General features: G+C 39.1%; 2 protein-coding genes across 4 annotated transcripts in view; one reads left to right on the forward strand and one right to left on the reverse strand.

The window, feature by feature from the left end:
• Window positions 1-1,798: 1,798 nt before the first annotated feature.
• Window positions 1,799-9,079, forward strand: il22ra2 (interleukin 22 receptor, alpha 2). Its single transcript, XM_086259115.1, has 6 exons — window positions 1,799-4,002; window positions 5,095-5,209; window positions 6,427-6,611; window positions 7,035-7,180; window positions 7,910-8,067; window positions 8,534-9,079. Exons 1-5 carry the CDS (start codon window positions 3,939-3,941, stop codon window positions 8,057-8,059), a joined length of 660 nt encoding a protein of 219 aa, XP_086115241.1. The 5' UTR covers window positions 1,799-3,938; the 3' UTR covers window positions 8,060-8,067; window positions 8,534-9,079.
• A 944-nt stretch (window positions 9,080-10,023) lies between these two features.
• Window positions 10,024-26,927, reverse strand: part of map3k21 (mitogen-activated protein kinase kinase kinase 21) — a 29,538-nt gene continuing 12,634 nt past the window's right edge. Inside the window, exons 2-11 of one of the 3 annotated variants that reach the window (XM_086259120.1) lie at window positions 21,514-21,694; window positions 21,228-21,376; window positions 20,631-20,806; window positions 18,623-18,863; window positions 17,913-18,035; window positions 16,985-17,080; window positions 15,441-15,591; window positions 14,160-14,254; window positions 13,230-14,060; window positions 10,024-13,141 (exon numbers count right to left, since the gene is read on the reverse strand). In XM_086259120.1, coding sequence (XP_086115246.1) covers window positions 12,768-13,141; window positions 13,230-14,060; window positions 14,160-14,254; window positions 15,441-15,591; window positions 16,985-17,080; window positions 17,913-18,035; window positions 18,623-18,863; window positions 20,631-20,806; window positions 21,228-21,376; window positions 21,514-21,694 — 2,417 coding nt within the window. In that variant the 3' untranslated portion in view covers window positions 10,024-12,767. Of the gene's footprint in view, window positions 13,142-13,229; window positions 14,064-14,159; window positions 14,255-15,440; window positions 15,592-16,984; window positions 17,081-17,912; window positions 18,036-18,622; window positions 18,864-20,630; window positions 20,807-21,227; window positions 21,377-21,513; window positions 21,695-26,927 lie in introns of all 3 variants that reach the window. The other 2 variants (XM_086259119.1, XM_086259118.1) reach the window with 2 other exon arrangements.

The following is a 26,927-nucleotide window of genomic DNA, read 5'->3' on the forward strand; positions in this document are numbered from 1 at the left end:
GGGGCCTACAGTAGTAGTATAAATCACTTTATCAGTTTTTGTCACCATGTAAGGGAAGAAATGCTCATGCCTGTGGTATTTTGACATTTAAGCTGCCCAAACTGTTCCTCGGCATCCAGTAACACCAGTAACAGGCGGGGGACCTCCTTTGTGTTTGTGTGTCTGTTGTGTTTCCTTCCTCTTTGCTTTGTGTGGGTAAAATGGACACCTTTTTATTCTGCCCGTAACAGATTTCATTATCTGTCTTCACAGGTTTATCAGATGAATTCCTGCAAAACCAAATCCAAGTTAAAAAACGTGTTTTATGTGCTGAAATCAATTTCAGTTGAAATTTAGTTTTAACAAAGTTGATATAGCCAAAATGTATTTTATGTCAATTACAGCCTGTTTGTATTCATCCTTCTTCTTAAAACAAAATGCCACTATTACCAATTATAACCAGATCTTTTAATCGTAACTTTTAACTCTCTTTACCATTTATCCATTTATTTAAATGCTACTGTTGCCTTTTTATTCTCTATTAATTTCACCCATTTAACCATTTGCCTGCTGCACTTTTCACACATTACTTTTAGGCCCTTGTTGCTACCTTAGAGTGTCACCATTTAACCATTACTTTTAGAAGCAAGTACTCATAGCCTTTATTCTTAAGAGCTTTAAAAAGCTATTAGACTCCATTAGACTTGTTCAAATAAATGGAGCTTTTAACACCCTAAGGTTAATTAAGGAGTTCCACAGGGTTTTGTACCAGGCCCAGTTGTATTTACATTATACATATTTTAGGCAGTGTTGTACATCTTCACTGATATGCAATGATACCCAGCTGCAGATATCTATAAAGCCCAGTGACACACCAATTCGACTGCAAGAATGTGTTAAAGACAAAAAGGCCTGAATGACTAAAACTTATAAATTCAGATACTTTAAGAGGTTTTTTTTTGTTTTGTTTTGTTTTTTTAATCACGATTTCAGAGTTGGTGTGTTCGATTTGCTTTTAACTTCAAAATTCAATGGATGTAATTTACATTTGTATATTTCTTGCTCTCAGCTACTTTAACCTTTCACCCACAGCATTTAAGCTTTTACTATTTGCTACTTATTAGGCTACTTTGCTGACATCTAATATTAGCTTTTGAAGCGCGTATGTTTGTCTGTTTTACCTGCTTTAATATTTTACCAAATGCGTTTCATCTTTTCTCCATTGATCTATTACTAGTATCCAGAATTTATCCTTTACTTTATTCAACTTCTTATTTTATTTTGTTATTTTTTTTTCCTTTAGATGCTATCTCATGTGTTGCATATACTTTGTTTATTGAAACACTATTTGATTCAATAGATATAAGCTTACACATTTTACTGCTATGTTTAAATTTTGCCATTTATTTACATACTTAGTTAATTTGTTGCCTATTTATTACTTCCAGGAACATATTGTCCATGACACTTTTACCACATTCAATATTAATAGCTAACAAATTAAATGAGCTTAACATTTACACATACCATGTAGCTGCTTGATATGTATTTGTTACTTTTTTCAAACTTTCATCTGCATATCCACAAATTGTAGCTTTCAACTTTAAATTTGTTGTTAAACAGTATGTTTGATTTTTTTTTCAATTACTTTTAACTATTTCAAATGTTAATTTCGACTTACGTTTTTCACAACTACTTTAATATGTAGTAGAGTGTAACCACTTATCAGTATACCAGTTAATTAGTATAAAAAACGTTTTTTTTTGTTTTGTTTTAAATTAAATTAATATTTTTCAAATCCTGAAAGGCCGCTGAAGGGTTTGCCCCTGTGCTAAATTATGAAGAAAAAGAAAAGATGAAGTCTAGCTGCAATAATGTCAAATAAAATAATAAAGTAATTTGCATAGGTTCATGTTCTGCATTACCTAATAACAGCTGCTATAAATACTCACTGGTGGCAATATACCTGATAATGAACACAGAGTGGAAATATGAAGTGTGATGAAAAGTGGCAGGTCATGCATAGGAAATCATTATGTAACAGATTTCCAGTAAACTCTTACACAAGGATTAGCATTGCTTATAACTGGGTAGACCAGAAATGGGGCAGTGTGGTAATCCTCCTGAATGACAGGGAACCAACAAAGGCCTTAGCAGGAGTAACCTACATCTGGGTTACTAAAGGTGTTTCCATGTTGACACTGAGATTAATGGGAAATGCACCTTTTCACACAATGCACTGCATTATACAGAACTGTGCAAAAGTAGTGAGTTAACCCAATTCTTCTAAAGAGCCAGAGTTTCTTTTATTTAAAAAAACAAACAAACAAACAAAGAAAGTGATCTTGAGCAATAGATTACTTAAATTCTCCAGTCTTTCTAAATGACCATGTCTGTGTTTTTGCTTCAATATTGGCTGGTTTTTCATTTATTTTTAGATGAGGTGGGAATCACCAGACACCCACATTATTATTATTATTATTATTATTATTATTATTATTAGCACAATATTTCACTCACAATATGAAATTAATGTGACTTTTAACATTTTCCAATATGCTGACCAAGTTTCCTGTTATACAGTAATGTAACCAGAATGCAACCAACAGCCAGCCAGTTGAGTTCCCTCACGTTGTGCTCATTGACAAAGATGGCAACATGTTAGAAAACTGTCTGCATTTAGAAAATAGACCATATTTATTTGCAAACCTTCAACAATCTCCCTGAAAGTGATTTTAGTCAATCCAAGGCAGACAGCGACTTCTTTTGGAAAGTTCACCTCTTATCAGGTAACCCGTTGAATGGCTTTGGACAACTATTTAGTCGCCACGATCTGTCACAGAATGTGAAGAAATTCAACACAGTCACCACGCAGCCACTTATTCTAGATGCAATGAAGTTGCTGTCCTATTTTTGCTGGGGTGTCTAAGCCATTAGCTTCGAATAAGTTTCCTTAGCTAATGTTATCTCGGGAGGAGTAGTATTCCCAGAGTATTTTAATTTATTTAATAAAATATCAATATTTGGTGTCCTTGTATTGACACAATTTTGCCAAACAAAATATTGTAATTTTAAGTTGTGTTGATGTTTTTCACGCAATTTTTTTTATTTTCACATTTTAGTCCAGTCCTTGAACCTGCCCACACTTAGCAAATAGCCAGTTTTAAATCAGAGCCTTCTACACTTTGTTATTGGCAGCCTATCACAAAGGCATACAATCTGATTTCTTTAGTAAATATACAAAGATGCCAAAGATAACAGTTTGGTAGGCATAAAGTGGTATTTTCTGCCAACAAAGTGATTTGTAAAGAGCTATAAGGTGAAAACTTCTGTCCCTAAAAAAATTGAGGAAACTGGATAAGTGCTGAAAAAGAAGTTGCACTGCTAAAAAATGGAATAATGAACACAGAAAGGTGCCATCAGATTGTGGTACCAACAATACATCGCAAGCATCAGATTGGCAACAGCTTAATTTTTAAGCATGACCGAAATCCCAAACACACTGCTAATGCAGTAAAAGCAGTTTAGAAGGAGTTTCAGTAAACCCATTTTCCTAGCAGAATACAAAGAATGAGGGGGGACTCAAGTATCCTCAGGTTTACTGCTATTGTAAGAGCTTTGTGTCTTTTGTGTTTTAAAATTGACTTCGGCAGGAATGACCCAGAAAAGTCATGATATTCAATACTTTAGCACACATTAGGGTGGCACACAAGTAACGTGATCTGACACTTTTTTGTTTTGGATCCTTTTGTACGATTTGTAAAAAACACAGGAAAAAAAAACATCTTATTACATCAAATAAGTAACACTATATCCTATATCTGTGTCCAAATGCCATATAAGGAACGCCAGGGGAAGTTGATGGCATGTTAAAGGCAAGGGTGTTTCCAACAGCACCAGTCCAGTGTGGCTCGTTGTGAACATTTGCACGTTGGTCGTCCACAAACCACATAAACACCATGACATCTCTCCTGCTTGGAGCAGCGCTGCTGGGCAACTTGGGCATCTCTGTCACAGCACAAGGTAACTTCTTAGAATTTATTTCTCTGTATTTTTATTTCCATGTAAAACATGTGGTTTAGGGCTGTTCTTGATCTAAAGTTAGGCTGATTTACATCTGCCTCACCTCACTGCTCCCATAATAAAACCAAGAAGTATAACTTTACTGGTGCCACAGAAAACCAAACCAACCAATAGCAGAACTTACAGCATCTTCTGCTAGAAATCTACTTTTTCATTACCTTTTCCCTAGTCTAAAATTCATTAGTAAATCCTGAACAACTGAAACACAATTTTTGAGTGATTGTATTGTATCTTTATTTATTTCAGACATAATAAAACAAACAACCAAAAAACAAAAAAAACCAATATATACTCGTCTACATGTACTTTCGTTTACGGATACGAATATATGTGTAGATATACACACACACACGTATTTGTACAGACAAGCAAAAACGAAATATAATAAAATAAAACACATTCGTCTAACATGAAATAACAATTGTTTGGTCTGAAAAGGAGTAGGAAGAAGTATACACATACTTATTAACTCCTACCCCTGCTCCTACCCTATCAAAGTCTAGACTTGTTGAAATAAAGAATGAAGTGTAATGTTATTGTTGGGAGTGAAAACAAAGTTGGTCCGACGCTGCTGTGTTTGTTCAGAAAGAACAACAGACAAAGGTGTGAGAAAAAGATGATTTTTGCCATGAGAATTATTTGTATTGTTTTGTGTGTTCGGGTTTTTTTTGTTTGTTTGCTTGTTTTTTTACTAATAATTTAACTGCAGTGTGTTAAGTTTGGACAGGAGCTGCTGTTGATCTTTTAGAAATGTTAAAAGCATCTTCTTCTTTGCAAGTTGCCCTCTATAAAATCCATGCAGCGTAATGTGAAAAGCTTAGAAAACTCTTACTAAATTCTGGGGTTCAGTGCCTTTCAGAGTGTAAAATTAACAGATTTTATATGTTGTCATTTACCTTTACAGTATTTACTATACTATTATTCTGTGTATGTGATCATTATCTTTACTATGTTTCTGAATAATACACATTAGTATGGACATTGTCTTTGCATAAACCCAGACTGTTCTTCATTATGTTTTCACACTTCCAGTGATACTGCCTCGACCCAGCCAGGTGAGGTTTGACTCAGTGGACTATAAAAACATCCTGAACTGGACTCCACCCACCACGAACTCTTCTCTGCAGTACAACGTCCAGTGGAAGATGTGAGAAGACACACACACACACACACACACACACACACACACACACACACACACACACACACACACACACACACACACGCAGGAGCACAGTTTTAACTACAAAAAAGGAAGCAAGACTCTTTTACAAGTAACAGTCCTGCATGATATTGAAAATATCAAAATAAAAGCATTCATTCAGCAGCGAAACATTGCCTCTTCTGCATTATATCTGATCATTGTATCATTATTGCTGATGTATCAGCAAATGAAGTGTTTTGCAGTTAAGGTGGAACTTACTGAGTTAGACTACATGGAGTAAAGTATTGACTCGTGCCACGAAGCTCCTGACATACAGTTTTTTTTGCTGAGTTTTGGAGTAGGGCTGGGTATCAATTTTGATTTCTATAACAGATTCAATTTCGATTCACAAGGTCTCGATTCGATTTGATTCAATTCAATTTTCACTGAGACAGTCAGAAACATAATTCTGATCATTTGTCAGTACATATCCATATTTTTTAATATCTAGGTATAAAAACAAAGCTGACACTTGTCAGACTTCATCGGAGGTGTAAGCATCACAGCAGACACCTTTGTAACGGAGGATAAACCAAAGAAAAACATGAAGGAGATTTTCGAGTCCTGGCTTTTTATAGCAGATAACCGCCTTAAAATAATCTGCAGCAGATCAAAAACAGAAAAAAAATCACGAATCAATATATGAACATTACCTGATGCTGCTGAAGTGAAGCAGAGCAAAGTTATAGAGGTTTTTATTAGAGACACAACTAAGCCTTTGCAGTTTGGCATAATTTGTAAAAGTTTACATTTCTTCGGTATTGAACAGCAGAAATGAGGCTTTCTTGTCAGCGGTCATTTTTGAAAAAGACTAAACAAAACAGCGGCCGACAGCGCTGAACACAACAGTAGATTGGTGCGAATAAGCCAGCGAATAATGCAGAAAACTGAGATTTGAGATCGGAAACCGGTCTCGAAGTACACCGAGAGAGAGAGCTGTGGAGGAAGTGTGATTTTATGGTGGTGGAAGCAAAACTGCAAAAGTAAGAGGGAATTCATGACGACGTTTTTCAAACTTGAAATGTAGTTTTGATCTTCTTGCTGTTGGTTCAATGAGTCAGAGTATCTGTGTTAATATTATTGCAGCACCCTCAGTAGGATGCTGGGTAGGTTGCACAGGATGAAATAACCATCCTCTGTGTTTATGTCTTCTCCCTCAGTTATGGCGAGCCCGAGTGGATCGATGTGCCAGGCTGTCAAAAGATCCGGAAGCACCACTGTGACCTCAGCGACATGACCTCTGAGCCCAGAGAGTGGTACTACGCCAGAGTTGGTGCTGTGTCTGTGGCCACCAGCAGCAAATCAGCCTGGGCCCTCTCCCCCAGATTCAGCCCGCGTTGGGACAGTGAGTGTTTACACAACTTCTCGCATCATTGTCTGCATCCTCTTTCCGTTCGTTCTCACTTCCCCAAACTGATGCAGGAACGTATGGCAGCAAGCACAGCCTGAAGCCAGGTGCACAGACACTCATGAGCTGGTTCAGCTATTTAAATAGAGCATAACAAAGATCTAAGTTAAGTTAAAAAATGCTCTCTCCAAACTATATATAACTAATGTCAGATAAAAAAAAAGCTCCAAAGTTCAGGTTGCATTGTCTTGCAATCCAATCACAGTCACATGACTTCTTTAGACTTCCCTCTTTAAGTTAAAAACAACAGCAGCATACTCTCCGCTGCTTCCTCTCTTTTCCTCTGCGTTGCTTCACGCTCTCACAACTGTGTGTTCATCGCTCTGCGGATAAGCTCAAAGAAATTTGTTTCCCATGCAGCCAAAATCAGCCCCCCTGTGCTGAGACTGAATGTAACCGAACAACCAGCCATTGTGGTCCGAGTGAAGCCCCCCCGAGACCTGGTCCGGAAGCTGCACAGCAATTTGTACTACAAGATCTACTTAACACACCCCAGTGGAGAAGAAGTACGCACACACACTCACACCAAACACCCTGCTGCGCATCCATCTCCACACTGATTAGGCCGGGTTTATTTTAGACTCATTACATCCTGAATGTAATTCCATGGGAAAACTGTGTTTGATTTGTGCACTTGTGATAAATTAATCACACTTAATTGGGAATTTAAGTCAGAACAGCTGAACATGCTGAAATCTCTACATTTCCCCAATTTTAGCACACATTTCAACATTTAAGAATGAAATAATAATCAATAATCACTGCATTTTCTCTATGATAAGCACCGGATTGCATCTTTTTTTCTCCAGGTTTCACTGTAAACATTAGTAAATTATTCATTGTCAATTCATTCCTCGCTGTTTGTGACACTCAAATACTCACTTTAGAGAAGGTGGCGTGCAGTTTTTTTTCCACAAACACAAACAGTTGCCGTCACAGCAGTATGCAAAAATTAATTTGTTTTTTTCCCGGAGCTTAGAACAAATAAAATTGAAAGGTTACAGTGGAATCGGTGCACAGTTCCAAAATAGAGAAGGAAGAAGAGGAAGAGCAGCAAAAGATGATTGACAAAACAAGAACAACAACAAAAAGAAGAACAAAACAATTTGCATTTTTTCCGCCTGTAGTTCTTGAAATTTTCTGTCAAACTGCACCACCTGTTGCTTCCAGCCGCCCGTTACCGCTGAGGGCTGGTGGACACTCACTGTCTCTCTCTTTATCTCTCTCTCCTTTAGGAGGTGTTTGACATGAAGTGCTGTTCTCACAAGCTGACTCTGAAGGACCTGAATCACAGAGAAGAATACTGCCTCCAAGCTCAGATCGTCCTCCCTCTGCAGGGCAAGCACAGCGCCCGCAGCTCTCTGAAATGCGTCACTACCCTCTGACAACACAGGTATGAAAACACATTCCCTCATATCACGTCATTGCATCGTATCATGTCGTGCCGGCTGCAGGGTAGAGACGTGTCTAGCTCCTGTAGATCACCACTGATGCAAATTCCTGCCACAGCGCAAAGCCGCCATATCTGTGAGAAACTGTTGCAGGTGTGTGTTTTAGTTGCCTGCACACCGACCCGTTGGAGAGTATTGTTGATGACCAACAATACTGCTGCAACAAAAGATCACCCGGATGAGATGTCTAGTATCATTTGTCACATCACAATCGCCTCCTATCATGAGTCTGTACATGATGACAGTAATTACCCCAGCTCACCCCGCCCTTTTCACCATATTTAGATCTTTTAGAGAGACAAAACAGAACTGCTCCGTTTGCTGATTTCCTTCTCTCTGCATTTCGTTGCCTTGTACTTGTGACATGTGCAATGACAATAAAGTTGAATTCTATTCTCTTTTCTGCAGACACAGCATCGGCCATCCCTTCAGCTTTAAATATCCATCGCTACCTCGACGGCCACAGCCACACACATCCGTGCAAGTAAAAGTGATGCACTTTATTGTACAAAGCATTAAAGGCCTCATATGAAGGCAAACTTTCACGTTCACCGGAAGAGGATTGCTTTTGTTTTTTTAAACTTAAAGAGTATTTTTTTAAATTTTTTCTATTCATGGCAAAATATTCTGAACTCACAGGCAGCTTTTCCTCTCCATAAATCATAAAAATATTATTGCAATCTGGTGTGCTCGTTCACACATGGTCAAGATATATTTTCAACTTATGTCTGTTTCCTCATACCTCTCGCACGCAGTCCAGCAGTGAGGATCAGCGAATGCTGCTTTAACGTCTTTAAGAGAGCTTTTTGTAAAGAAAAAAACTCTGCTAAAAGAAAACTGTATGAGAATGTACTGTGCTAAATGTATCACACTACAAATAAAATCCACTGTTGAAATTGACCTCTGTCCTGTAAGTTGGACCCTTTTTGTACAAACAGTAAAGCTGGTGGTGTTTTCGCAGTTTTCTCATCGTCTTCTCCTCTTTGTATTTTATTGCCTACAAAGGTATAGTGTTACGCCCATTTGTGCAGCCATGAATATATAGTTTTTTAAATTAAAGCTCAGTAATATGCAAAAACAGCAACTTTGATTCCAGTGTGTTTTTTTCTGGTGTTACTCTGTTGTTGTAGTTTAGATTTATTCCAAGACGACAGTGAATACAAACTTAAAGGACAGAGTCACCATAGTGGTGCCTTCAGATTTCAAGAGTCAGACTTTTTAACTTTTGCTAGGAGTCTACATAATACTTTGAAATATAGGAAAAAAAACCCTACGATATTTTTTATACTTATGTGTCGTATAATAATATAATCTGTGCACTTAGCTTGCTTGTTAAGGAAGATTTAAAAGTAGCGACTGAACCCTCTGAGGTCATCAAGGGTGACTGACTTGCAGTTGAGCTTCAAACCATGTGTTTTTGATGGTTGTCTAAGAATGATTACTTTTTCTTTTACCCTGAATGGCAGGACTTTGGAAAATAATAATAATACAAATCCATGTTCTGATGGTGTAGGTCTGGGCTTTGGGTCTTCACCAACAGTAGCTTCACCTCACTGCGTCAGAAATTATTTTAGTCTTGTGTTGTTGCTACTTTCCCATTCATAGCTGTGAAAAAAAGACCATCTCATGAACTTTACTGTCTTGCCTTTGAATCTGGGCCCTGTCCTTTAACCATCCAGTCTTTGTGCCACGCTTTGGTGGGTTTGCTTCTGTAGGCAGAGGCAGCTTTCAGCTTTTTGAGGGTTTCACAGCATCTTCGGGAACTTTTGAACATGATGCTGAACTACTAGTTGAATTGAATCCCCATAAATCATCTTCAGATGACACAAAAAACTGAAATTATATTTTAAACTGTGTTTGGAAAAAAAAAAAAAGACAAACCAATGACATTAGTCTCGACTTAGACTTTATTGAAAACATTGATAAACTGGATACTCTTCATCAATCAGGCATGAAATGACAAATACTGTAATGATATCAAACAGCGCTCACTGAAACAGACGTACTCTAAGCTCAATGTGACACAGTCAGCGTGACACGTGTTCAGTGATTTAAAGGAAGCACTGCATTTAACAGGAAGTTCTCATTTGATTGGGAGGGCAGTGGGTCTTTCAGCTACAGTGCTTCACACTGAGGATCTTTGTGGCGTTTTCATGTGGAGTCGCCTTCTTTGTAGGAACTCCTCACTAGCAGCTAGTTCATTTAGTAGTTTTGGTCCTGAGGACTGAGAGGCCTTAGTGCTGATAGAGCTGAATTTTGGTCCTGTAGCCACACAGCCTGAATGTGCAGTGTCTGGATTCACGAATATTATTGCTGCAGTTTGTAAAATATATTGGCATGTGTGTCTGGGAATGTTTCAGGTCTGCAGTGTTATAGCAGCAGTGCATGCTGGTGTTTAAAGATGCCCTTAATTTATTTCACTTTTAACAGCCCTATGATCAGTAAGGCCCTTTACAGTGTTTAGAGCTGCTCTGAATTCAGTGGTCATAAAACACAGCAACACAGGAAATGATAAAATGCCACAGTGAGATACACATGAGCAATCAGTTATATTTACACCATTTGGAAATTCATATCTTTTAGTAAATGAATACTTGAGTGGGCCACTTTTATATTCAATTTACTTACTAAACAATTACAGGTGGCATTGGGTCCAGCATATATCCTTCATTATCAGCTCTGCATACTGTCAAGTTCACACAAGTCTGGAAGAAACATGTTGACAAATCAACATTCAAAGCCCTTTGTGAATACTGAGGAAAACTAGCATGATCATGAAAGGCAAACGGTGTCTTGACTCGGAATATTTTCTAAATGCAAAAACCTTTTGCTTAACATTGTATAAAAAGTGTACAAAGAGAAACAGATACAACCGACAACCTGACTCAACTAAACGTTAAAACCAGTTACATGTAACAGCGCTATCACAGAATCAAACCAACCAAACTGGGGCTGATTTCTATGACTGAGTGACCGAGCTTTTAAACGACAAAGCTGAAAGGCACACATTTATCAGGTTTACAGTACAAGTATTGCAGTTTTGTGCAGTTGATGCTCTAAACAGTAAGTAAACACTCTCCTGTGTGCACATTTATGGGCTTTGTAGAAATCCTAAACATCCAAGCAGTTTATTTGGGTTTTCCCTCACATGAACATTCACGGCTGATGCGTTCCTCCCGCTCTGCTGCAGTGTGCCAAATAAAGACAATTTTAACAAAGAAAAAACATCTATAAATACTCCATATTCCATATTATCAACACATGACCACAACTCCTAAACGAGAAGATTCCAGGTCTGCTTTGAAGGACTTCCAGTTTTCTACCCGCATTCAGGGAATTCTGGGTGGAAACACACATGCATCTCTACCCGGGTCCAGTATGTAATCTACCTCGAGACAGCGTGGCCTCATGGTAACACGTGACGTAGTCCAGAAATGTGATCTGTTCCTGTGTACTCACGGACAGCAATTAAATATGTGACAGTAACCCCGACTGCAAAACTCAAGTGTTTCAAAAGGAAGTGTAACAGAGCTTTAAAACATGGCTCAGCTGTTTTATTTGAACCTAAACCACAATCTGTGTTTAAACCTAAGATTTTGGTCTGAATCTTAACCATACAAACATGAATCGTGTCTCTTAAGTGAATGCCACCATCTTCCCCTTCCTAGGGTGGACTACACTACAATTTGTAATCATGAACCTCATCATAAACTCTCCTCAGACTGTGTGGCAGATGTTTTTGTGCATACAAACAAACAAACAAACAAAAAAGAAAACATTTTTCTTCATGAAAACAAATTAACAGACACATTTCTCGACTACTCCACGGACTCTTCGAAAACACCAATCTATTGCCCAAGAACAAACTGTACTGCAGCATTGCTGCCTCAGTCATGAAACAGCATTAATGCCATATAAAAGAAAACAAAACTGCCAGCATTAGGCCGATAAAGGATTAAAAGAAATATTTACAAACAAGGCATAGTATATTTTTGTTCAATGTTTTAAGGGTACATGCATGCATGATTTTTAAGTCAAAAAAAAATATTAAAAAATCTAAAAGCGTGATCACACTTTTTTGAAACTGACATGGAATGTGTGTCCTGTTGGTTTCTAAGGTAAGGTCAAGTCTCTTCATATTAAATTACCTATAAAAATATATATATAAATAAAAAGGTGAGGGTATTGTGTTGAGAAAGCTGCAGCAGCGGTCAACGTTTAGCTGCACCGATAGAACGAGAAAGGAAAAGGGTGGGGGGGTGACAAGAGCGAGGAAAGGATGGGGAAACAAAGGCAGCAGTCAAGCACCGAGATGATCACAGGAAGAGCTGCTGATCCATCTCTGGAAAGTTCTGCCTTGGTTTCAGAACCCCGTGTGTGTGTACTAGAAAGAAACACACTGGAACACCTGTGACTCAGGAATTTTCTAAAAGCCTCAGACTCTGCTGCAGTCTAGAACATAGAATATGTGCTAGAACTGCAACAAAGCCGTTTCTATCGCTCTGTATAGAACTTCATCAAATAGAAACAAAGGCAGCCTGCTTCTAAACCCTCCAGGAGTTCTGTGTGTGTAAGTTCTGAACATTCTAGGCTGTGAGCAACAAGCTACAACCACCAGCAAGCAGCTCGCTTCTCGAGACTTCTAAGAGAGGAACTCTTTGTCCAGCTCAAAGACAGAGGGCCGTGCAGGAGAGCTTTGAATGCGGCAGAGCGGCACGGTGCAGTCTCGTTTCTGGCCCTCGGTGTCCATGTCCAGCAGGGAGCAGCCCATCCCTACCTCTGAGGACAGCATCACGTTTAGGTTCTGCGCCGTCTTTTCTCCGGAATAGTGACCCAGGGAGTAGCTTTTGTTGCGTCCTCGCAGCAGAGCCCAGGTGTGGGGTTTGGCCCTGAGTGACACTGGCCGCGGTCTTGTGAAGGCCTCTCCACCAGAGGGCTTCTCTGGCCCTCCATCCTTCTCTTGTTTCTCCTGCTTCTTTTGTGTGACTGGAGGAGGCAGAGCGGGCAGGCCATTGGCTGTGAACAAACGGAGATACATTTTTGGAGTGGGAATCCTTTTTAAACCTGTATATACAAGTTTTCTCACTTTTTGTTAGTTACTCACTGTTGTGGTTGGTGGTGTATTTCTTTCTGCGTAGACGTGCTGCTGGGTTGTGGTTGGTCTGCTCTGGCGGCTGGCTTTGGGTTTGCACCGCTGTCTGCGTTTTAGCTGCAGTCTTGTTACTCTGGCCTTCTGGAACTGCTGCTGGGCTGCATCTGGATGGCTCTGTGTGATGATTGACAGCCACATGCTCAGCCTTCACAGGGTTAGACTCCGACATCTCCGCTTCAGACTGTAAGAGACACTTGGTGGAGTTGTACTCCATGATGGCTGACATGGAAATAAGATTGACAGGTTGGGGGGAGTTGTGGTTTGACGTTCCCTCGTCTTTACGGGAGCGACCACTTGGTGGTGAGGTGCTGCGGCGGAAACGGGTTGCGCGTTGAAACAGGCCCTCTTTCTTTTTCTTCTCTTTCTCCTCTTTCGGGGGCTCGCAGTCTTCGCCAGCAGCTGAGTTTTTCAGGGCTTCCCTGATGTCATAACCGAGCACAACCGAAGCCAGCAGCGAACCGCAGCCATACAGCACAGCGTCGGTCTTGCGGCGACCCGATGTCCTTTTCAGGCTGTTGGTGGGTGTAAGCTGTGGGGTAGTTGAGGTGGATGAAGTGGATGTGGTGGTATATGGGTCGTCTGGAGTCTCTGGTTGGCCGCTCTGACCTGCTAATCCCACTCCAGCATCTCCTGTCCCGCAGTTTCCACCAGGGCAAATCTGAGTCTGCTGCTCGTCCCTCCACAGAGGTAGATCGATGTACACCTGGTTGGGGAACTTGAGCTGCTTTGGTTTGGAGCTGCTGTCAGAACATTCCTGGGAGAAAGTCTCATCTTTACTGTTCCCTGCTAAAAACACAGAAGTGGAAATATCAATAAATACCTGCTCCTTATAAATCCAAGCACCATTTAAACAAATTTAATGTCACCACAGTTTTAGCTCACCTTGTTCGGCAAACAGGGCAGCAAGAGGGACAGACTTCTGGGACTTCACCAGGCTGGTGGACCACGGGTTACTGCCATCTGACAGAGGACGCACTCTATAAAAAGAATTATTAGTGAGGTACACTGCAGAATTAGTTACATATATAAAGACTGAAGATGCTCTTTCATGCACCACGCTGACCACAATGTCGAGCAAAATTAGTGCTGCATAGGCTGTTCCATATCATTACTATGTCATCTTTTGAGGCGACAGTGTCTTCGTGTGTGCTATTTGCATCGGCTTCCTGTCATTCTACTTTTCTATTTGTGACACATATGTGTGTCACACTGTGCCCATGCGATCCAACCATTATTGGACGGATGAGTTTCAGAGTGCAGCACAGTGCATGAAACTTTCCATCCTCTTACTATAATGATCGTAGCATATGATCATTTGTCTGTATATACTTCATCGCCTCTTTAACAGGTTGGCCAATCTGAGCGAAACTTTGCACAAACATTATCACACGTACAGAGATTACTAACATCTAAATATTTTTATAAAAGGATTGATTATAAATTACAATTGTTTAGATTTTTGTATATATTATGCTCACTTCACCATAGGGCTGCTCAATTAATCGAATTTTAAACCTCTTAAATTTCTCCAAGTAGAAATATATGTAAACAAAACAAAAGGGATTTTCAATTTTTTTTGTAGTTTATTGCACTTTTTTGCAATTTATGTAATTACTATGGACTTAATGCATACATATTATTAAAATATGGGCTATAACAGTTGTATTGATGTATAGCAACTTGAAATGCTCCCACAAATGGCACTACAGCATGTAAAAAATAAATATAAGCTCTGGTGGACTTGGTTCTATAGTAGGTCTTAAAGGGTTAAATAAATATCGTCAAATAATCGTGATCTCAATTTCAGTGAAAATAATCGTGATTATCATTTTTGCCATAATCGAGCAGCCCTACTTCACCATCCCTGTGCGAATGCAATGTTACATTTTCTGACAGAACGTTTTTTGTTTTTTTTTAAATCGTATGAGACTTTGAGATGTTTGACCATCTGCAGTCCTTTAGAGAAGCATACAAATGATGACTTCTTTAGTTTTTTTTGGACTCTGTAAATGTAGCATGAATCAGATACACAAAGAAGAGTCAAAAACTATTTCATCACTTTGAAAATTTGACTTAGACAAGCTTGTTTTTAAGTCTTCAACTACACAGTGCGAGTAAAACGTGACTGTCCTGCTTTTTTTCCTGTGTGTAAACACACTTCACCTCTGAGCGGCAGCAGGCCTCTCTTTGCTCTGTACTGAACTGGGTCCCCAGGTTCTTCCTTTCTTCTTGATTCCCTTTTTCACGTCATCAAACTCCTCTGGCCTGAAGGGGGAGCTGCGGCCCCACGTACGGTTGCTCTCATCTTGAGTAACTGTAAATGCAGCGATTGTTAAGTTTTACAAATAAACAAACCAATCAATCAACTCCTGCAAGCTGCTGTTGACCAAAAGACAGTCCTCACACGAAATATGGACTAGACATGTTAGTAGGATTATTAAATGTTTTCTGCCATCTGTACAATCCTGGTATTAATCAATCCATAGAAGCATTATGAAGTACAGTGGTCCCTCGTTTATCGCGGGGGTTACGTTCCAAAAATAAACTGCGATAGTTGAAATCCACGAAGTAGCCAACTTTATTTTTACAATTATTATAGATGTTTTAAGGCTGTAAAACCCCTCGCTACACACCTTATACACTTTTCTCAGACAGATATGAACATTTTCACACTTTTCTCTCTTGTTTAAATACTCTCAAAGTTCAAACCTTTGTAGAAAAATAAGTCCAGTATTATAGAATGACACCAAAGGCTCCCGCGGTTGCCTTTGATGGTGCAAAATGTTTTGTTGACATTGTTGTGTTTGTTGGGGGGGAAACTTACAGACATACAGTACAGCACTTCAGAGTCACACTGCTAGCGATCGAAGATTTATGTAAATTTGACAAGCTGAACGCATTCTGTACTGTAGAGGAGACACCGCACGAGATTGATTGACAATGGTCTACAGCCAATCAGGACGCAGAACACAAAGCGTTGTAAGAAAAAAAACAAAACCATGCAAAATTGCACCAAAAAAAAAAAAAAAAAAAAAAAAAAAATCAGGAAAAGAGCGAGGCTGCGAAAGGTGAACCGCGTTATAGCGAGGGACCGCTGTACTTACGGTAAAAAACATTGGGTAAACACCAAACCCCTGGAGTACTGTTGTTCAAAAGTTATACACTAGATGGCTTTCGAGTCTTTTAATTTAATGTCTGATTCAGGAAGATTCAGAGTGAATATCATAATCGTGACAGTGATAATCATAGAACAATTCAAAAAGAAAAACAACAGCAACCAATAGCAGTGTTGTTTTAAGATCCTCTTACTGGTATTGGTTAGTTGTCATGAACTTCAGCAAAAGCAGCATCCACCAATTATGTCACAGCATCAGACAAGAGCCAAAGAAAGCTGCCACCAAATTCATTTGTAGAATTCAAAGACAAAAAAAAAGAAAAAAGAAACAGCTCCGTGGCCCATGTCTGCAGCATGAACTGTGTAGCTAATTTATTTGATTTTAAGGTTGATGAAAACATTTTTACAAGTAGAAAACACCAAAGTCTTGTTATGATCCACACCTCAGATAAATGCTGTCAATCTGCAAGAGAAAAATCACTGACTGGAAACTTTAACCACTTTCAACACTTAAAGTTAGCCACACGTAACACACAGCACTCAGTGCTACTGGCAACGCCTCACGCTGCATGAGCGAAGCCAGTCTCCTTGCCTTTCCTCCTGAACCCAGAGTAGGCTGACACCTCGCTGGTCAAATCAGCATCCTGTTGGTAAACATACAAACTGTCCCTCGGCCTGTGGGATGTCACTGAGGAGGGAAATGCACATGTTACAGCCTGAGCACTGTGAAACAGAGCATTTAATGCTACAAAACAGAAGGTGGAGCACTTCAGCCAGTGCTGCCATAAATAAGTCTAAATGTTTATCTGTTGGAATAAACATTTACACTTATATGTATGAATGAAATTTATGGCTGGTGCAAATAAAACTGACTTTAAAATGTGCAAGAAATAGGTGTCCATGTCAACAGGGCTGTTATTCAATTGTTATGTATCATATGGCTATGCATAAAGATTTAATAAAATGCTGAAGTAAATCAGTGTACACAACTGCAAATACATGATTCCTCATAAAGTGTACAATCCTGTGTGCACTAAATACAGGCTTCTAAAACACACCTCCTCCTTGGATAGCACAGACCTGTCTAATCTTGTAGCTCAAAGCATCAATTAAGACTAAGTTTAAACACATGGATCTGTATACAAATGTACGTCTTTTTTCTAGTACTCTGATTTTTCAGTGCCTCCTATGTTACAGAGAAGACCCCTATCTGTATTATCACCTACCATAAATGCACAAGAGGAATTTGTCCCAGTTATTGCAGGGGCGTTGGTGTGTGACTAACATCTTTTTAAAACTGTTCAAACAACTGCCTCTGCCTCTGGAGCTTTTGTTCACATGGCTCTAGTCATTGTGCATGATACTGTTCCCATGTTCCCAGTTCCTGTGAAATTCTCAGAGCTGATGTGATTTCTTTGGTTCTTTTACATTTGAGCAGGCTGGACTCAAGGTAGGACAGTAAGCACGACTAAGAAAACCTGAGGGACTCTTTAATATGCAAAAACACAAACTGAACTTACGCTGAATGGCTCGTAGACGAGGGATAAGTGTGGGACTGCTGGGAGGAGAGGAGCTGGTACTGTGAAGGCTCCGCCGTTTGTCCATGGAGGGCGAAGCCTGCACGGTGATCTTATGCTGGAAGTCTGCAATATGCCGGACAAGTAAAACAGTTATTATAATCCCAGAGGAGTTACTGTTTGAGTGATTACAGTTTGATATGTATAGTTAGATTTTCCAACACAGTTCAAATGTTGCAAACACAACAACATCAGAGTGATTATTTAATCTGGACGTGTTAGTTTGCTTATTTTTTCTGAATAGTGTAGGCTAAAAGCTTGGAAAATACAATATGGTTTAACTTTTTTATTTTGCTACAGATGTATGGGAATGATGTGGCAAATACACCATTCTCATACAAGAACTATATACTGGGAAAACATGATTTGTCAAGCTCTGGAGTTGTTTTTGACAGGAGATTCCAAGAAATTCAAATAGCAAATTAGCTTCAAAGCTTTGACAGGCAGTGGGCAGGGCAAATCTCACTCTGTTTGTACCACTGAGTGATGGCACAAAGGGACAGAGAGGATCCATCCAGAGCGAGAACTCCAGTTTTAAAGCACTGCAATCCAATTTTTTTTAAGTGCTATTACGGGGAAAAAAAGGAAGGCTCATTTGTATCGTGAGGTTTGGATGTGGGAATATTTTAGCTTAGTTCAGTCTGCAAGCTCACCTGAGGGTAGGCTGATGCGGTTCCCATCCTTCAGTTTAAGGCGGGAACGTTTAAATTTGCCTTTTCTCTTCTTCACGTTGGGCTTGTCTTTGTTGAGCTGGAAAATGAGGATGTTGAGCTCTCTCTCCAGCACGTTGATCTCGCGCTCTGCCAGCTGCTGCTCCCGACGCTTCAGCAACTCCTCCTGAGACTTCTGCTGCAGGGCGGCTCGCGTCAGCTCCTCTTCTCTGGAACGTAGCTCCTGGAAGAAGCAGGTATTAAGAGGTAAGTGCATTTATAGAACTGGCTGAAAGATTTCAGATGGTGACACCTCCTAAGGCGTGAACTCTTCCACGGCATGCATTTTTAATTTGTCTTTGATATTTGGGCTGATTGGGACCTGATGAATGTAAAAACAAAGAATTATTTTATTTTTTTAACCTAATTTTTGTTTCTAAGAAAAATGAGAGCCACATATGAGGATATTCGTTTAAAATTTCGATAGAACAGTAGCAGTATAATGTCCTCGTGAGTGGATATCAGGCCCTTGTAGAGCCAAATTGAGTATTTTGGTCTAAATAACCCAAAATGTGATGTCCTCACACGTGGACGCCAGGTCCTAGGAGGTTAAGGCACCTTCTATAGACCTCAATAGCTGCTCTAACAATAGTGAGCTAAGTTGGCATTGTTTGCCAACACTGTATGAGCTAAAACATGAGCAAGCACAATTTCAAGTGCAGAGCTAGTCAAGTCTACAGTAAGCAGTTTACAGTAAGTAAATTATATAAACTACTTTTTTAGTGAACAGTCAACATTTAAAGGATAACACTAGGATGAATAAAAGTGCCTTAGAGATCCAGAAAGGATGTATGTCATCCTCGCTAGATCAATATTTAGAACTACTCTTAAGTTGTGCCTCTGTGTCACATTTGTTCCGTGTGTGGTTTTAGACATGTTTTTTGAGCACTGAAATCTTTAAAATAGGCAGGAGTAGGTAGCCTTCTTTTTGAGGCAGTGTTATGCTCTCCCACCACTGCTTACTCATTCTTCACTCCCTCCATTTTCTCTTGAATCGCTCTCAGTTGAGTAATAATAATCCTTACTGGATGACTTCCATAAAGCAGCTTTACAGTCAAACCACTTCAGCCACCCACCTAGACACAGATTACGGTGAGATTTTTTTACAGGAAATCTGTTTAAATGAAGGGACTAATTCCCTAATCTTGTAAAATTTATGATGGGAAAACTCAAAGCTAAATTAGCCTTATTCTTTGAGCTTTGCATAGTGGTTGAATTTAATATAGCATGGTAAAGCAACAGAAATTACCAGCTGTGCAGATAAACGTTTAATTTGGGGATTGTAAGATTTAAAAAACATAAACCTCATGCTCAAACGGTGGATTAGCAGAACTGGAAAAACTAGAACAAAGCAGACAGCATAAATCCACAATACAAAAATAGGCACAAATTAAAACTCAATAAAAACACCACCTGTGCACTTTTGTATTTTGTGTAAAACTCCGTTCACCATTCATTAACTCAGCTCTGTGTGCTGATCCTGCTGTTTCTCTAAACACTAATTAACTCCTCTCTCCCCACTTTAAGCCAGAAACAGCAGACTTATACAGGAAGCAGATTAAGGTTTTAACAAGGGGAAGTCCACTAAAGCACTTCGGCATTAATGACTTGATTGTTAAACGTGCGATTTAGCCTTATCCACTGAAAGTAACCAATTAAACATTTTTATCCCATGAAACCAGTCCAGGGCAATACATCGGGGTTAGACGTAATGATAGATTAGCCTGCGTGTATCATTACTAAAACTCAAAGAGTGAAGCAAGATGAAAAACTGGTCTTCTTTCATACTTGGCGTCAGGGTCCAACTTCCCACACTGTGCGACACAGACGAGAGGATGCTGGAAATTAAGTTTACTTTCATGTGTTTAACCAGCTGCTAGGATAGTTCCGTGTTCAGTGGCTTCAACATATTGATGTTAGTGTATGAAAGAATCTCCTCCTTCTGCTCTACCTTCTCTTTGGTCCTGAGCTCATCAAACATCTCCTGGATCTCCACACGCCAGTCGTCCTGCATGCTGTGGAAGGAGTCCTGAGGCATGGTGGCCATCACCGCCTCTTCGATGGCTGAAAGCTGCTCCAGGATGCAGGAGAATGAGGGACGCACATGGGGGTCCTGGTCCCAGCAATCTGGACAAATACAATGCAGTGAAAAGATGGACTCATAACCACTGTGACCAGGGCATCTACATCATACTGTATTTGTGGGCCTAGTGAACTGCTCTGACAGAAAAAAAAGGAGTCAGCTGGATCAGCAGAAATTCACAAAGTTGGGAAAAACCAGCAAACTTGCCATTAGCCATTTTAAGAGTGCATTTACTATTACCATGCACGCATTTTCCACTAGAAATATGTATGCATGTACAAATCTACACATAAAATTAAATTAAACTTAAAGTCTAATATTTGGTGCCATATGGCCTATTTGTGGAACAGGTGGCGTCGCTTCTTGTGCCTCTCTTGGAATAAGATGCCAGTCTCACATACATTTTCTGTGGATAAACAAAGCTTCAGCTCAGCTTCAGCTCCACTGATATTTGCTCATACTTACCTTCCATGAGCTTAGCGAAGGGTTCGGGGCAAGTGGAAGGGATTGGTAGGGTTAACTTATTAACTGCCACGCCGTAAGCAACAGCAAGGCCGTCTATTCCACGGTACGGCACCTCCCCTGTTAACAGCTCCCACAGCAAGACACCATAGCTGAAAAGAAAAAAAAAAAAAAAACCCAAAGTAAACTAATGATAAATAAATTTAAAGAACAATGACAGACAAATGAAAAAAAGGTAAGTATTTAAATCTAATGTCAAGGCCTCATGTGTCATTATCATCCATTATACCTCCAGACGTCACTGCCTTTGGAGAAGAGAGATGACTTAATGACCTCTGGTGCCATCCAGGAGTAGGTGCCTGCTGCTGACATTTTTGTGGTTTTGTGCCATTCCCTGGCTAAGCCAAAATCTGTGATCTTCAAGGTCTTTCTCCCAATGTCATCATTCTCAATTTTTTCAAGTAATAAAACTGAAAAGGAAAAATAATTTACTTTAGGTAGATCGATGCACAAAAACCATAGGATAAAAAAAATGCTCGAGAAAAGAAAAAAAAAGCAGTGTAACTGAGATAAAAGGAAAAAGGAAAAGACGGGACTGGGATGAAAGTGACAGATGTGAAGGGGATGGAGAATAAAGGTGAAATGTAAGAAAGGGGGATATACAAAGAGTGAGCGACAGAGAAAAGGGCGACCGTCCAGGTGAGGAGATGATAGCAGATATTTAAAAAGGGCCAACAGCAGTATGCTGGTCATTCATTACTGTAGAAACAGAAGGCTGACAGTGCCACAAAGCACCTGTCCTCGGGTCCTAAAACTGCTCAACACATTAAAGAGAGCAAGAACCCCTCAAACCTGCTGGTAACACTACACCAGGTCTGAGAGCGCTGCCACAGTGAAGTCACAAACTAAAATGTGTGAAGTCAAAACCCTTAGTGTTCATCATGATCTGGATAAAATAAATAAATTCACAAGTTGAAGACGTACACAAACACACATACAGTTTACACACACTGAACGTGTTGTGTGTGCATCAGGAATAAAGTACTGGGCAAATGGACTAAAAACACGGCCTAAATATTCTTGAAAGCAGCAGGTTTTTCCATAGCCTGTCCGCCTCCTCTGGTTGCTTAGCTGTCAAATTGCATGCACTTCATGATATCAGTTACCTGTGGTTCACTAAGAAAGTGGGTGTAAAATGAAGGGCTGCAGTATTCATAGACTATAATTTGCTAATAGTTACCACCAAAGGGAGATTGGTTTGATTTGCATTTGCATTAAATTGTTACCAAAGATAGGGCTTTGCCCATCTTACAAGAAATCACATCCAGATATAGATCTGGATTTAGGATTTTTTTTTGCAATCTGGGGCACAACTGGATATTCTTAATCACATCTTTACAAATACCTACAGAAAATACTTAAAATTGCAGCCTCATCTTCAAATGTCTTGTTTACTGAAACTTAATAGACACTCAGGGTGAAATAACATGATGAAAAGCATATGAATAAATAAACAAACCAGAATAATAAACAAACCGTAAATAACAACTAAATGAAAAAGGGAGCACAGAGCTTATGAAAACAACTTTGGGTCTCTGGTGTTTAGTCCATTTAAATCACTTTAAAACTACACAATCAGGGATGCAGGGGTGAACACTGTAATTTTGCTTGGGTGCGAACAAAAACAACTGCCCTGAGACCCTTTGGAGGAGGTGGTCTTGGTCCACTTCCAAACTCCAGAGCTGTTTGTTTATGGTGTAAACATAATACGAACCAACTACTTGGTGTATGCTGCAAATTTGAGCGAAATGCTTTTCCATAGTCAAGTAAGTTTTGCAGTTTGGATTGTGGCAGGGTACCACAGATGTTCAGTGTACACAAATTGTCAGTACAGGCTAGCAACTAGCCCTTAAATGTAATGTAAATCCCTTGTTTCCCTTGTTCCAACATGCCAGAACACAGCACCTTTAGTTACTTTTGTTGCTCCCACCCAGACACATTTGCCTAATCGGTAGACAAAAAGTTCTCACATGGTTTCTAGTGACACATTGCAAGAATGTGTTTTTTTTCTGTGTGTAAAAGGAATAACTATAAGTTTCAGCTATCAGGCTCATCAACTGATATGGACTGAAGTAAATGACATATAGATGTGAAAATGCACTTGTACACGGTATTTTTCAAAACAAGAATATTCTGCTTTTGTTTTTTAATCCTTTCCCTCACAAGCACCGTTTTAATGAACACCATCGTCCATGTGAAAACGTAAAAACCATTGTTGCTTTGAGCATGTCAAAGCAATGTAACCCTAACCATACAAAAATGTCAGAAGCCTATAAACAATAACACGTAGTCCAGTCTGATGTTAACAATGGAGATAAAGACACACACCTCTGATGTTGCAACACATAATCTCTGTAATCCCTGTCCAAACATGAATGCACATGCAGTTTTTGAAAATGATCACATTGAGAGTACTTTTTCAAAGCTTGATTTTTAGCATAAAGCTGTTTACATGTGGACAAAATGCAACGGTGCACGTAAAAAGCTTTGTTTTCCAAAACAAATGTGTATGTGCAGACCAAACCAGCATTTGGGCTTTCTCAACCTGTGCCACATTTCTTCTAATGTTAAATGTTTTATTTCAACAAGAATAAAACTAATATTATACCTCTGATAACATGAAGCCTCTTTTTCCATGAACTGGTGTAGCCAAAATGAAGTCTTTGATCCTTTGATTCTCTTTGTATCATGTACAAAATGTGTTTTTGCCAAGATCTCCTCACATTAAAAGCTGCTCGATTTCATTATTTACACTACAGGTCAATTTGAACATGTCCTATCAGCTGTGTTGATTCTACAGAACAAACAAAAGGCTAGCAATAACTCGAGAGTCTAAATGCCCCTTTGGTTGGTTTGACAGAGGCAATCAGTGTTGAGAGTTTATTGTTAAGAAAAACAGCCTGATATCTCCGTGGATGGATGGAACGTTGCTGCCACTTACACTCTGTGGGAATATTTTCCAAGGGAGAAACAACGTCATGATAAAGATAGATAGTGGAAGTGTTCAAGGTAATAAGGCATTTGTGTGCCTTGACGGACTGTAACTAAATGTAAACTTAAAAACGTTATTTAGTCTAAAGACTCTTTGTTAACAGCATTTTTTTTGTAAACCAAGGCTTTGTAATGTTTGTCGGCACTCAGTTGCACCATTGTGCTGTTATCACTCGATGACCTTGGACTTACTCCCACACGACTACACAACCAAGACTTGCCAATAAACACACACACACACTCGCTTTCACACCTTAGTGAGGACATCAAATTGACATAATGCTTAACCTTATCCTAACCTTAACCACTAGGAATCAGTGCATACTCCTAACCCTAACCACAACCTAATTGTAACCTTAACTCTAAAACCAAATTCTTAGCCTCAAAAATGCCTTCAAATTCGTGAGGACCAGCATTTAGTCCCCACAACTGACTGCTGGTCCCTGCAAGTACAGTGGGCTTCTAATGTTTGGTCCTCATAAAGATGTTTAAACAAGTCAACACAAACACACATGCACACAAACCTATACATAAATCCTTTCTGCATGCCTATATTACACTACTAATCAAATTTTATTAAAATCTCAGGCTCAAGTAATACAAGTAGCACAGTTAACTGATAAAGTACACAGATATTCAGTTTGACACAGTAAATGTGTCAAACTTGGACCAGATTTGCTGAAAGATGTAGGAGCAGTGGAAAGGACTAGATGGAGAACAGATAATAGAAACAAGTTTAGAGACCTTGGGAAAACTCAAGTGACCATACAATTTTAGTTGGTAAAAGATACAATGTCCTTTTTTATAGCTCTACAGCTCTCTTTTTGTAAACACTTAGACTATTTCCTTTTTCTCTGAGTGATATTTTAAAATATTCATATGTAAAATAAGTGAATAAACAAACCCCCAAAAAATTCAGATTAAGCATTTTTATGCAGAGGAGTACATTACAGAACACATTTAGATAATATGTAACACATTTTCTTTGTTATATAATAATAACAAATATTTAAAGGGGAACAAATACAAGTCGTTTAAAATGAATTGCTCATTGGTTTCTATTTTAGAAAATGCAATTTTTTTGCTTTAAGCTGTAATGAAAAAGTATTCTTTACTCTGTCTTCTTGGAAGGCTTTATACGTTTTTGTACATCTGTTTCTGTGTGTTAAAATGTGCGAGTGAGTGAGTTTGTGTCTGTAAGTCTTTAAAGAAGAATGTGGTGGCTGCAATGAAGAGAAGCGAGCATATCAGAAGTATCTGAAGTTTGGCTGGCGATGCAAAATTTTTGTGATGCATTAAAACAAGCTGTTATGATGATATATAAGAGTCTCTGCAGATCGTTCCTAATTGCAGAGCTGGCAGCTGCTGATTGGTTCCATGATCAAGAATTGCTAAGCCTTGTATATAGTGTGTAGATACTTTTCACTTGTAAATAGGCACTGAGGTAGAGGGGTGAACTGCCTTATTATTTTCTGTACTTTTTTCTCATTTGCCTTGAGGTGACTGTTGCTGTAAATAAAATAAAATTGAATTGAATTAGGGAGTTGGGGGTAGCACTTATCTTTTGTTTGATATTTGTTTCACCCAGGGTTTAGGTAGCACCTCCCTTTTTGGAATAACTTGTTTTGTTTGTTATTTCAGCCTTTGTTCACCCCGGAGTTTAAGCGTTCAGTTTGGTAACACCTTAACTTGTAAATTGGCTTCTAGGTATGGCTTTGGGGACCAGGGTCACAGGGTCACCTTCCTTTTAACCCTTTTGTTGCACTCCTGTACCCCTAGACCGGGACGTAACAGTAGATGTTAATTAATATTAACAATAATTCAATATCCAACCTCAAATCCCTCAGGTCAGAGGGTCAGAGTTTTACTGGCCCATGCACGTTGTTATTAGCTTGTGAAAAAAAAAATTTTTATATATATTTTTAAATGTTAATGCAATTTCATTGACACAGTAATATATTATTTCACTTTGAATCTGAAAAATGTTATGAAAACCTTGAAATAAATATGGTCTAGTACACACTTCTCTTTAGACTCACCCCTGTTTGCTTCCATGTAAAAGAGGACAGCTGCCGTTAGCTTTCAGCAAGCAGTATAATTTAAACATGGAATCAGACTAAGTGAACAGTCAATCTGCATATTTTAATAAAACTTCTAGAGGCTTACTTCAGACTTTTCACTGTTTCACATAAAACAAATGGTGGTGATCAGAGCAGCTACAGAGTTTGTTGATCAGGTGCTTTGATAAAGACCTCCCACTTGCTTATTCCCAGTAAAGGTTTTAATGGCAATCACAGGAACAGCAATGCTGTTTTGGAAACTAGAAACATGTTTTCTTTCAATAAACCTGAGCTCAGCATCTCGAGAACAGCTCCGCCTCTTTGCTCTTCGTGGTGTGTAAACAAACAGCTTCACGTTAACTGTGCCAGCGTCATCATCCTGCTCCCGTTTCCATGGTGACAATGGCCCGTTACAAAGCCGTGCCTGTTATTACCACAGTTGTGCTTAAAAGGAAACCTAAACAAACTGGTAAATATGTTACATTCGTATTTTTTGTGGAAACAATATTTTCAATATTTATACTACTGAAAAACCTGAAAATCGCAACAAATTAGATGTCATATTAAAGAATGTTTACCAACAAATAAAAAT

Source organism: Aulonocara sp. 'chitande type north' Nkhata Bay, linkage group LG13 (assembly GCF_057382095.1).
Source record: "Aulonocara sp. 'chitande type north' Nkhata Bay isolate Kocher_YH1m ecotype deep benthic linkage group LG13, A_spYH_male_GT1.1, whole genome shotgun sequence".
Classification (NCBI taxonomy): domain Eukaryota; kingdom Metazoa; phylum Chordata; class Actinopteri; order Cichliformes; family Cichlidae; genus Aulonocara; species Aulonocara sp. 'chitande type north' Nkhata Bay.